The sequence below is a fragment of the Martes martes genome, assembly GCF_963455335.1.
Source record: "Martes martes genome assembly, chromosome: 3".
Lineage (NCBI taxonomy): Eukaryota > Metazoa > Chordata > Mammalia > Carnivora > Mustelidae > Martes > Martes martes.
The window spans coordinates 72,988,339-73,000,904 of record NC_137890.1 but is presented as its reverse complement, the minus strand read 5'-3'; the positions used below and the strand labels follow the sequence as shown (position 1 = coordinate 73,000,904).

At 44.6% G+C, this 12,566-nt stretch overlaps 1 protein-coding gene across 2 annotated transcripts in view; it reads left to right on the top strand.

Moving 5' to 3' along the window:
• Window positions 1-12,566, top strand: part of MTUS2 (microtubule associated scaffold protein 2) — a gene marked incomplete at its 5' end in the record, with an annotated part of 367,203 nt that overhangs the window by 298,186 nt on the left and 56,451 nt on the right. For both annotated transcript variants that reach the window (XM_080797952.1, XM_080797953.1), the window contains one exon: window positions 8,867-8,933. In XM_080797952.1, coding sequence (XP_080654078.1) covers window positions 8,867-8,933 — 67 coding nt within the window. The remainder of the gene's footprint in view (window positions 1-8,866; window positions 8,934-12,566) is intronic.

The window sequence follows — 12,566 nt, the reverse complement described above, 5'->3', positions numbered from 1 at the left end:
ATCAACATTTCAAAGAGGCCTGATGAAATAATTGATAAATCTTGCTTCCTTTAGACCAGCCTAATCAACCACAAAAAAAAAAAAAAAGAAAAAGAAAAAGAAAGAAAGAAACATTTCCCCAGAACTTTATATGGGCACAAAATAAAAAAACTTAATTTTGAGAACTCAATTTTTGAAATGTTAAAGCAATTTCTAATTACAGTGTAGCTTCAATATGTTCTGAAAAGAGGCGTGGGACAATTAAAGATACTTTTAAGTAATAGTTTCAGAGATGAGGCTAAGAAATGTAAACCCGAAGATGCTGCTTTCGCCTTCATTTACTGGGAGAAGGTATAGAATCTTGCCTGAAGTATAAAATAAATAAAAATGTGTTAAATGAACAAATGGTTTTTTAAAAGCTGATTGTACTTTATGTACTTTCAGCTTTTCAAAAAACCTTTTCATGGACAATATTTATCGCTGGTTTACAGTATCTACAAGATTTATTGCCCAGTTATTATGGGGGCTGTCAAAGAAGTCTCAGAAGGGCACAGCCTGCCCTGTGGAGTTGACCAGTTATTTGGTGGGTCGTACTTCCAACTTGCCCAGAGAAATTACAAGCTGGGGAGGCAACAATAGCACATGTGGACCAATTAACACATTAGTAGAAGACTGGAGTGTGAAAGTCGTGTGATACTGACCATGCCTGTTTCTGGAATCTAGGGAAAGGAGAAATCCATGCTGGAATCTTGGGCAAGGTTTCCTGGAAAAAATGGAACATGAACTACACTTTGAGGAATGGGGTGGAGTTTTAATGAACTGTGTGAGGAACAGGAATGTAATTCTAAGCAAGGAGTGCATGAGTCAAGGTGCGTTAGCCCCGTTTGATGAAAGATGAGAATAAACACAGTGGGAAACCCAGGCACATAGGGAGTGTGGGGAAATATTTTCCAGGCTGAAAGCCAGACCCAAGTTTTTTAACTTGAGTTATAAGCAGTAGAAATCCATCTTGGGATTTCGAACAGAGAGGCAATCTATAGAAAGACTCATTCTATAGGTATTTTGAAAGGAAAGGTGTTACCAGGGAAGGCCATTGGGACACGCAGATGGATTTCAAAGTCTGGGTGCAGGATCCAGCCAGCACCCCTGCACACACAGAAACTCTTTACCCTTAGCCTTCCAGAGCTGATCATTCTTAGGAGCATTGAGTTATTGAGAGAAATAAACTGGACGTAAACTAGAGTGCCAACTTGTTTTTTTTTTTTTTTTAACAATAAGAAGTGTCACTGACAAGCAAACGAACGATAACAAGCCTGAGAAACATGTATTTCTTTTTAGAGTCAAAAGTCCAGCTTCATAAGAAGCTTTGATGAGAATGGAATCTGAGCCAGCAAGTTATGGTCTTTAGGCATTCAGTGGCCTCAGAGCCTATGTGTCTGTGTCCCATCACCCCTCCAGCCGGAAATGTACTTGAGAAGGCTACGTGATTGTCACCTGCCTTGATGACGGCCTTTTCTAAGCTCCCTTTGCTCCCTCCACACATCACCTTGTCTTGCTGGCTTAGGTACTGTGCTATCCCCTTAGGGGTTACTTTGCATATCTCTACCCTAATCTTACATGTATTGATTATAATCGAAAAGGCTGGTCTTCTTTACCTTTTCTCTACATTGTTGGGAGGGGCGTGGGTTGGGAGAAGGCACCTCACTGTTCGTCCCAGGCATCTAGTACCTGACAGTAATAAATTTGGGAAGGTGATAAGATAAAATCCAGGAAGGTCAAGAAACTTCTGTAGGGGTGCATAAAGGAATTAAAAGTTGGCACTGGCTCATTTTCCTTTCTTTTGCTTTCCCTGAGATCCAGAATGTCCCCGCATTACTTCTGTGGATTCACATTCCTTCACCTTGCGGCCCCTAAGAGTCTGTCCTTTCTAGTTGTTGATTAGTAATCCAGGTGGGGTATGGCCTTGCCTTATTAAGTATAGCATCTCAGGAAGCTAGGTATTTTGTAATCACCAATACACAGGAAAAAGCCTGGGTGATGCACCCTAAGTTTAGTCTTTCTGATTTCTTTTAAAGCAAGATGTGGTTTTGTTCATTTTGCACACAAGTAGACACTGACATGTAATTAAGAATATTAAATGTGAGGGATACTTTCCCTTGCCAGTCTATATTAAATTTTATTGCAGAGTAGAAAAGCAGACACAAAAATACAGTGCCTTATATTAATTATGGGTGAAAAAAATAATAATTATTGACTGAGTCAAAGCAGGGCATCGGTGCTGCCTTAAAGCCATAATAACTGAAATGAAAAACAAAAGGTCAGTCCACCTCCCAAAGGAATTTTCCACAGAGCCATGTTATGAATCTGGCCAATCTTCCCAGTATTAATATTGAAAATGAATGCAGCGTTCACAAAAGGTGGTAAGAAAACAACACTGAAGACTTATGCATTCTGTTGATGTCACCTAGTGACTGGCTCATTTTGAAATACAAAAGAAAATATTTCCCTAAGAAGACAAAGTTCTGCCACATAGAATTAAAGCCTAACCTGAACTCATGGAGCCATGGGTGAAAAGCAGTATTGTTTCTGGAAAGATTGAAAAACTTAACCTCTTTGTAACTTCACGTGTGTGTATGTCCACTTTGAATTTCAGAAATTCACAATAAAAAAAGATCTGGAAGTTTCTTCAAACAGCAGAATTCTATAGATGTCTTATTTAATTCCCTGTGTGGTTCTTGTGTTTAGCCTGTGAAAAGGTGGCCCAACTTGCATAGTTGAATTGGTTTTACCTGCATTGACTCCAGGGGAGGCTAAAAGGATAGAAAAAATGAGATATTAGTTGGGAGTCTGTGGGCTTACATGTATATATTTTTAATGTGTGTGTGGTGGGGGGAGAGGACAGCTGGTTAAAACAGTCAGAACTGTAGTGAATTTTATGAAATTGTCATCAGCCCCCTTGTAGCTGATCAAGAAGTCCTTCAGGGAGAATCACAGAGCAGAGGCAGGAACAGGTGAGAGAAAGAGAAGGACCCGTATGGTAGAGGTGACACAGGTTCCCAGAAATAGCCTCCGGTACTGTTTTGTGTCAGGATCCTCCTGGCTTTCACCTGGGGGCTCCCACATTCCTCCTGCGTGTTCATCCCCCGCTCAGGAATTCTCCAGAGACAGCCCTGAGAGCTTGCGTTCTGACGCATTGTTTTATAATTGTATTTTCACTCACTGACTCTCTGGGAGACTCTTCAACTCCTTCAAGGCAGAAATATCCTGCCTGGTCTGTCTGCCTGGCACATAGTAGGCACTGAGTAAAGCGGTGCTGTTTTGTATGGATTCCCTATTTCTGGACTGACGGGTTGGGGGTTAAGATACCTCTGTTCCCCCAACGTACAGCTTTAATAAGAAGTGGAGTGTTCTGTTGGTTTCTGATTCAAGGAGGAGCTTAGGTGGCAGATGCCCAAGGGCAGAATCGCATGGGCGAGGCTAACAAGGAGGGACGTTTTCACTTTCTGTTACCACCAAGTTCACATGGATAACGTCGGCCACCTGAACAGATAACTCCTGTCGACCGAGCACGTTACAGTAACAGCGTGTGGCAGGCTGGCTTGGGGCTTGGCCATGCACCCAATTACTTGAAGCTAGTGGAACGATTAGCAGGTTGTATGCTTTGCCAGGCTTGTGTCTCTAGGAAAGATTAAAAGCAGTGACCCCCTGCCATGGTCTGTGAGCACCTTAGCACGGAGAGCGGTACGTGAGAAGAAATGTAGGCGTCGCTGTAGCCGACTTGCGGTAGTCTGTTCCAGGCTAGAGGTAGAGGGGGAGAGTTGGATGTTTTATGGGGCTAGCTCATCTCAGATTCCATCTGTGAATACAGCCTATCACGCTAAAGAGAATAGAGAACTCAGTGTGCAACAGAGGGGTACGTGCGTGACCAAATAAATAAAAGAGGTGGCTAAGAAGACACAGCTGTTGTATGGGGCTTAGATGAATGTTCCCCAAGGGTCCATTTCCAGTTAAGCCCGTCCTAGAGTAAACAGTAATTGCAGAGGAATGGCCTTTTAGACTTGGCGATTTCTGGACAGTGTCACCGGGCTAGTTTAGATAGTTAATACTGAGTTCTATTTTTAGGCCTTTGGAGTGAAAGCAGGAGCTCATGTGCTTGGCACCAGTAAGGAATTTTCCACTCATTCCCCATGTAGGGAAGCACTGATCTCACACTGGGCCCTTGGAGGAGGCCTTGCTCAAATTTCATCCCACCGTGTCATCACGCTGGACTGGCTTAGGTTGGGGAGCGAAGGGGAGCAGTGGCATGACATCCTTTTGAAGGGAGACTTTGGGCGGCCTTCCTCCTGGGTACTCAGCAGAACCTAGGGGTCTTGCAAGATCACTGCTGGAATCTGTTGAGCCATGATGGGTGGAAAGGTAACTTAGAGGCAGGTGGAGAGAATGGAAGGTTTCTTGAGGTTCCCTTCTTACCTTAAGGAAGGGATTTCCTACAGCCCTCATTGTTGACTCACTCCATCGCAGGGCAGCCTTACATCATTCTGCAGGAAACAAAAAGTGACTTCACTGATGCAGAAAATTCATAAATTAGAAGAGTTGGTATCATTTCAAAAACAAGCACTTAAGAAGGAAGGACTGTCGCCAATCCGCACAGGCTGGCCTGAGCAAGCGGCGCTGGGCTGAGCCAGCATTTTCAGGAGGAATGAATTAGCAGGCCCCCAGAAGGGGTTAGGGACAGCTGATGGGGAAAGCAGAATGGCCACCCTAGCAGGTCTTACAGCCCCGGTATGCTATACCAGACAGGTACTGGCATGCAACCCATAAATCAATACCATGGACACGGGATGGTAGTTCTAGTGGTAGGATGGGTGTGAATCCAACCAAGGAATTTTTTTTTTTTTTTTTAAGTAGTCGGGAGCTGACACTGACTTGCTCAGAGTTAGGTATGAAACTCTGTGCTCAGATCCCATCTGAGGATCCGTGTGATTTGGATCTTGATGCTGTGTCTGTATAAGCTTGGGGAGGAGGGGGCTCTCCCAGTGTGTTAGTGTTCGGCAAAGAGTATGGACTCTGGCTTCACCGTTTCCTAGCCAGGCATGCAGGGGCTGGTTGCTTAGCCATGGAGCCCCAGTTCTATCCTCTCCACAGGGAAATAGAACCCAGGGCCTACCTGACAGCATTTGGAGGACTAAGCGAGGTAAAGGGCTTACCCAGCTCTGTGCCTGGCATAGTGAAGTGTTTGGAAAGGTTCACACTAATCTAAGTGTAGTAATTAGCCAGACCTTACGAGAGTTTAGTTGTTCTCCTTGACATTGACATCTTCAGGTTGGTTGCTAATCTTTGGCAGCTGGTCAGTCCTTCCTTAGTATGCCCCTCGAGGACTCTAGTTTGAAACTGGTTGATATTACAGGCTTGCAGGCTATGCTTGCAAAAGTTTGGCGATGCGGGTGGCGTTGGATAATCTTCCATCAGTCTTCCCCCTCCATGCCTCCCAAAATGGAGAGGGTGCTGGATCTGTAGTCTCCCCTGGCCCCTGCCTATTTCCCCTTCCATCTCTCTTCTCTTCCCATCCGCTCCCTTTCTTTTTTTGCTTCTTAAATTCTCTCGGTGTGTTTTTCCTAAAGCAAAGATGGGAGGGGTAGGCCTGGTGGGAAGTATAGGCATTAGCTTTTCATCAAAGTGGTTCAAGTCTGAAGGTGACCCGCAACCTCTACCATCATCAGCACTGTCTCCCGCTGAGGCCTGTCCTCCTTACTGGACCTCTAAGCCACTCCTTCCTCAAATGTCTTATTTTCCTGTGGCTGGAAAGTATAGAGGGATCTATGGTCATTTGGGAGATGGCTGGGCAGGACACTGTTAACATCCACTCAGGGCTTCTTTCCCTGGGGCCAGATTGGGGAACGGTGCTGCTGTTCGGAGCTGAGGCGAGTGCTGGCTAGCATGAAAGCATTAGAAATTAGAGTTGGTTTGTTGTGTTTTAAGTTCTGGTTGTTCACTGCCTAAGCTCATCTAAGTCTGTATCTTCCGGCAGTCTCACTGTGAATACTCTAATAATGCTATTTTGGGACTGATAAGTATAGTGCAGTTAACCCTTGAAGAACACGGGGATTAGGGTCCCTGACCCCCTGCACAGCCAAAAATCTGTGTATAAATTTCACTCCCCAAAAACTTAATGAGTAATAACCCACTGTCGACCAGAAGCCTTACTGATAATGGTTGATTAACACATATTTTGTATGCTATATGTATTAAATAATGGTATTCTTACAATAAATTGAGGGAAAGAAAATATTATTTAAAAATTCACGAGGAAGTTCAAACCTGTGTTGTTCAATGGTCAGCTTTATTTCTGTTCTCTGGCTGTGCTTAGGAACTGAGGATTAAAAATATTCTTTTTTTTTTTTAAGATTTTATTTTTAAGTAATTCTTCACCCAACATGGGCTCGAACTCACAACCCCAAGATCAAGAGTCGCATGCTATACTGACTGAGCCATCTAGGCATCCCAAAAAATTATTCTTGATAGTAGAAACAAGTTAATTTTTTCACTAGTTTAAGATTATTTCAGGTACAGAGAAGATTAACATGGCCCCTGAGCAAGGATGACATGCAAATCCATGAGGCATTCCATATTTGGAAAAAAAAAAAAAAAACATTATCTAAGGGTAGATACTGAAATTTACCCTCTCTGGAATAACACATTTTCTTAATTTATAGTAACAAGTTGAATGTCAGTTGGCCACATTATGCTGTGTTAGAACAAGCATAGAAAATCCCTGTGATCTGCCTGATTGAACTCTTTCACTCTTTCCCTGTTAACCAGACTTCAAACTTAGAATAGAATCAGGTCAGAGCCAAGAAGCCTTTTTTTTTTTTTTTTTTTTGAGACAGAGAGCATGAGTTGGGGGAGTAGCTGAGCGTAGAGCCCCACACAGGGCTTGATCCCAGGACCCTGAGGTCATGACCTAAGCCGAAATCAAGAGTCGGATGCTTAACCAACTGAGCCACCAAGGCGACCCAAGAAGGTATTAAAGATTTTATTTATTTATTTATTTGAGAGAGAGAGCAAGCATGAGAGGGGGAAGGTCAGAGGGAGAAGCAGACCCCCCCTGCTGCGCAGGGAGTAGGATGTGGGACTCGATCCCAGGACTCCAGGATCATGACCTGAGCTGAAGGCAGTCGCTCAACCAACTGAGCCACCCAGGCGCCCCAAAAAAGGTATTTTAAAAAGAAAAACAAAACAAAAAACAGAACATAAGAATATGCCCATTCTAAACACATTTAGATCCTTAATATGGAGAAGCCCCTTGTATCTGTAGGATATTATCCAGTTGCAAATGAAATGGAAGGAAAACAACAGAGTTAGAAGAACAACTCACATTTATACAGAGCTTGCTAAGTGCCAGGCAACCTTCTAACTACTTTACACATATTAATGTCTTCAACCCTCATAATGACCCTCTGCGGCGGGCATGACATAGAGGCAGCATTGCTTAGTGATTAGGAAAACATCCACTCTCAGGTGTGTTTGCTAGCCTTCAGATTCGGGAAAGGCAAAGATACTGTGGGCTGAGATGGAAGGAATGAGGCTTCATGAATAAAATGGAAGTCCTCCGTCCTTCAAAGGATTTATTTTTGCTACATTATTCTTTAAAAAAGAAAACACAAGCTAAGAATCATTGATGGCTGCGACTATAAGAGCTCTCAGTTTATTATGCAAATAGAGTTTTACTTAGGTATTGTGACATTATGACATTGCATAGCAAAAACCCTTTGGATGACCTGGGACGGTCCATCCCATAGACCCAACGTAGCACATGTGTTACCTAGATGTAGACACCACAGCCACGGACATAAGATGGTGCGCGCTGCTGATTTCCATTGGATACTGGTTCTTTGGAGGGGCTGCGGTCGGAGTCAAAGGAGGTTAAGAAAAAGAATGCCCTGATAATATTCATGCTAGATATCTGGTACACATTTTAGCATTTTAGCTTCACTTCCCTTTTGGGAAATGTTTGCTCTGGGAGCACATTCTACAGAAGGAAGAGACTTTCTATGAAGGCCTACATTTTTGGTATCTCTAACGTGAAGAGGATTTATATAGCTCACCTTGCCTCGTTATTATTAGTAACAATGAAAGTATAACACATGTCACTATTTCTGGTGGCTCCATAACCCAGATTACAAATTCAGCATTTCTTCAGGGACTCCTGTTTTATGTCAGGGAAGACATATGATCTGAAAACAACTTAGCAGTCATTTAATTACATTTGGTGTCCTTTGCACTAAAGAGCATTTCAAGTGGGACTTTTCCTCTTGTTCCTTGTAGTGCCGCAGACAAATGCAACAAAAAACTTGGAAACCTTGAATGTTGGTGTTGGGCTCCTTACAAAGAAAACTGTTTCATGTTAAGTTTTCTGTTCATTATTAGGTAGCTGACCATGTATATATGGACAAAAGGGTAAGTGTAAGGGTACAGATGGTAAAATAAACATTTTCCTTTCAGAGAAGTACGGCATGGATGTCTTCATGGTCAAAAATCTCCTACTAGTGATAACAATTAACAGGGTATCGTAACACCTACCAGGTGATTACTGTGCAGGGCGTAGGCTTGCAAAGTATGTCGGATGATGTAAACAAGAGAACAATACAGAGAAAAGCACAACCAGGGGTATTATTATTACATTGCAAGCTTTGCAATTTGAATGTGATATAAATGAATGAGTAAGACTCTGCTTTGTGATTTTTTCTATGCTCATATAATGAGAAAATTGCCTCTTTATGGGCTGCACTTAGAAATATTTGCTTAATATGATGCATTAATGAAACATGTGAAAGTGCTTATCTAGCATAAAACTAGGGGACTCTCGGTATCCGTTTTGTCTTCGCAGAATGAAAGTGCCCTTGTGAAAGAAAAAGAGCTGTCAATCGAGCTTGCAAACATCAGGGATGAAGTTGGTAAGTAGGGCATTGACATGAGGAGCCTAAAGACTGTCTTTTCCTGATACCTGTGAATGTGTGTTAACAAAAGCAATTATGTCTCCTGTGATCAGCCAGGGCAGGGCTGCCTGGAAAAATGAAGCATCTTCCCCAGCACAGCGGTGGGTTAGGGAAGCCTTGCAGGGAGCCGTAATTTTTACATCTCTGTTGTTATAAGGACAGCTTCATAAACAGTTCATGGTGGAACTAATCTGGCCTCGACTGCACTCTTTGCAGATGGCAGCACACGCATCCGTCCGTGTGGTGTGCTGGGAGCAGTACCCCTCCGTCTTGGTACCCGCGGCACAGGCAGAGCTCCAAAGGAAGCAGCAGAGCTTTGCTGGGTAATACAAGGTGCTCTCTGCAGTCTATCTCTGCGGATATCCCAAGGCTTCTTGCTACCGTAGCCATGAGACACGCTATGATATAGAATGAGATCAGAAACATGATCCTGGACGGATTAAACATGCTAGGGTTCATGTCGAAACTCCTAGTCTTTGGCTAGCTTATGGTACAGCTCACTCTGAACCAGAAGAGACCTTGCAGATGATAGGATGATCCCCAGACTGGGGGTGTCTGAGACATGGATGGGCTTTCACCTCTAACCCAAAGAGCAGACCAAGTATTTTCCATGTTCCAATTTCTTTTTTTTTTTCTCAAGATCCTATTTATTTATTTGACACAGAGAGAAAGCACAAGTAGGCAGAGCATCATGCAGAGGGAGAAGCAGACTCCCTGCTGAGTAGGTGGGGGGGGGGGCCAGATGTGGGACTCAATCCCAGGACTCTGGGATCATGACCTGAGCCAAAGGCAGCTGCTTAACTGACTGAGCCACCCAGGCGGCCCTCTGTGTTCCAATTTCTTGATCCCATTTGTCACTTGGGGATGTGTTCGTCTGCCTCCCCAGGAATCAGTCAGCAAAGGCGAAATTAGGGTGGCCTTTTTCCCTTAGCCTGCTCTCTTCTCTTTACAGAGAACACTTCACCTCCAACCCAAGTGGTCATGTGGGCAGCCTGCCAAGCGCAGGTGTGGCTCCCTTCACGAGTGAAGGGACCTGAACAGTCCCAGCCTTCCTGGGCAGGTGGCACCGCACCTTTTCCTTCAGGCCAGCCATGCAAACAGGCCTTGAATCTGAAGCCCAGACTTCCCTGGGGAACGTGGGCCTGAGATATGCATTGGACCCCACAGTGATTTCCAAACAGTTTCCCCTTCTCCCCTCGCCTTACTTCCCCCCCCCCTTTTTTTAAAATTGAGGATTTCTTCTTCACTGTGAGTTTCCTACTTCTTTTGTCATTGAGATAGGTCAAGATGGGCTTTTCTACCCTCTGGGGAGAGCAGGCCCATGTGAGAAAGCCATAAATAACCATTCCTCCTTCCTAGCCTTGCCTGTGTGTGATCCCTACCCTGCTGCAGGGGACCCCGCCCCTGGCCATCCCCTGGTCAGGAGCCCCAGTGCCTGAGCCCCTATACAGTAGGTTTCCCAAAGAAGGCCTGCGGAATAGAGTGGAGTTTGTGAGAGGGGCTCCCGGGAAGCCGAGGACCACGAGTGAGTGTGTTTCTCAAATGAGTTTTTAGATTGTCTGAGACTTAGTGGTTCTGAGCATGGGCTTTGCAGGCCAATGACCCAAGTTCAGGTTGAGCAAGTTGGCTAATCTCTCCGTCCCTCAGGTTCCCCTTCCTAAAAAGGGAAGTCGATTAAAGAGGGTAATGCTGATGAAGCAGTCTGTAAAGGAGATTCCCTATTAGCTGTGTAGCACCTTGAATCTGAAAATAGAGGACAAAATCTTCCACTGTTACCTGAATTTCTCCCCAGAGCGATGCCTGCACCCCCACGAATAAGCTTTGGTTCTGGGATGTGCACCCTGATCCTACCAGATGGGATGCATCCAATCCAGTGCCGCTTCCCTCTACCCTTTCCTGAAGCTTCTGAAGTCAGCAGGAACCACGCAAGGAGTACACTGAGTTTTTGTATTTCAGTCTTATTTGATGTCTGCCCTAGCGCTAAGAATAGAACCAGAAATCATCTGCCAAATGAATCAACGGTGGGGTGAGATGCGGGTGCAGAAGGCCTTGGCAACTGCAGGGCCTGGACCAGTCTACCCCTCACTCAGCCCAGTGGATGCTTCCGCTGCAACTTCCTTAGCCAATGCAGAGCCTGCATTCATGAGAGAAGACAGACAGTGCAGTGTGGGGAGCTACTGTGAACTCTAAAGTCCGAGAGTTCTCAGATCTTGGCCAGCAGGGCATATCCCCAAAGGAAAAAGGGAACTAAGCTTATAAAGTTGATTTTAGAATGGTCATCTAGAAAGAGAGATGGGCAATCCTGTCTCCTTACCAGCAGCCCTGTCAGCAGAATCAGATGGGGGCCACTGGAGTGGGGCATCATGTGGGGTCATGAGGGGCAGAAGGGGAGAGGCTGGGGGGAGCTGGAATTTCCACGTGTTGTGAAATCAGACATAGAAGAGGAAGAAGCAGCAACCAATCAGAATGGTTTAGAAGCGTTTACTGCAGATCCCAGAACAGGGCTGGCCTGTGCCCCAGATATAAACATTCCACTCAAACCTGTTGTATTTGAACCCTGAATTCCACCAGTCTCTCCTCATAAGTACACATCAGTTGTTTACATCCTTGGTGGGAATAAATGCAATCAAAGGGTTTTGGTATCTAGATAGAATCCCCTTAGCTGGGGCGGGGGGAGGGGGGAGGTGGATCTCAGCCCTGGGGCATATTAGAATCACCTGCAATGCTTTTTAAAAATAATGGTTCCCAAAACCTCTAGAGCAACAGAATCAAAATATTTGAGAGTGGGGCTTGGGGTTTTTTGTTTGTTTTGTTTTGTTTTCCTTTAATTCCCAGCTGTTTATAAAGTACAGTGAAATTTGAGAACCAATGAACTACATTGAAGGAATGGGGATTTCTGATCAGAGACAAGGAATGGGCTGTAGGGAATTTGAGGTCGTCTTGGGAGGGTGGGGTTCCCCCAGTGGAGGGCTTTGGGCAGCTAGAGAGCCTAGGGAGAGAAGCCCAGGTGGGAGGGGAAAGGGTACAGAAAGGAAAGATGCAGAGGACAAATTCCACCTGCTCTGAAATTATGCATAGAGTTGGCCCGAGTCCCAGAAAAAGGAAAAGAATATCCTCCTCCTTCTTCACCTTGGCCTGTCAGGCTAGGGCTGTCTGTCTCTGAGTCCCCTCCCAGCTAGGTTAGATGGGCTTTCAGGAACCATCCACAGAAACAAATCCCCTGGTGTGTCTGCTGGCACACTTCATATTTACAATACATTCCCAATTGTGACATGTCTGGTGGAGCTACCACAGAATCTTCTAGAAGGTATATATTTTGACTAGTGCTCCAGTCAGAGGTTTTGATGTGTGTTATCCCACACTGATGGAGAATCCTGATTATAATAGTTTTTTTAAGTAGACACTTGATTTACATAAACTTTGAGAACATCTCCTAATGCGTGATGTTTTCTGACATGAGGTGTGTGGGAGATTTTTCCATACTGACTAGGTGTCCAACAACTGAATCCAATTCTAACACTAACTGTCCAGGGTTAGAGCAGCCCCACAGGCTAAGGACCACTCTCACAAGACCCACCCCACTTTGGATGC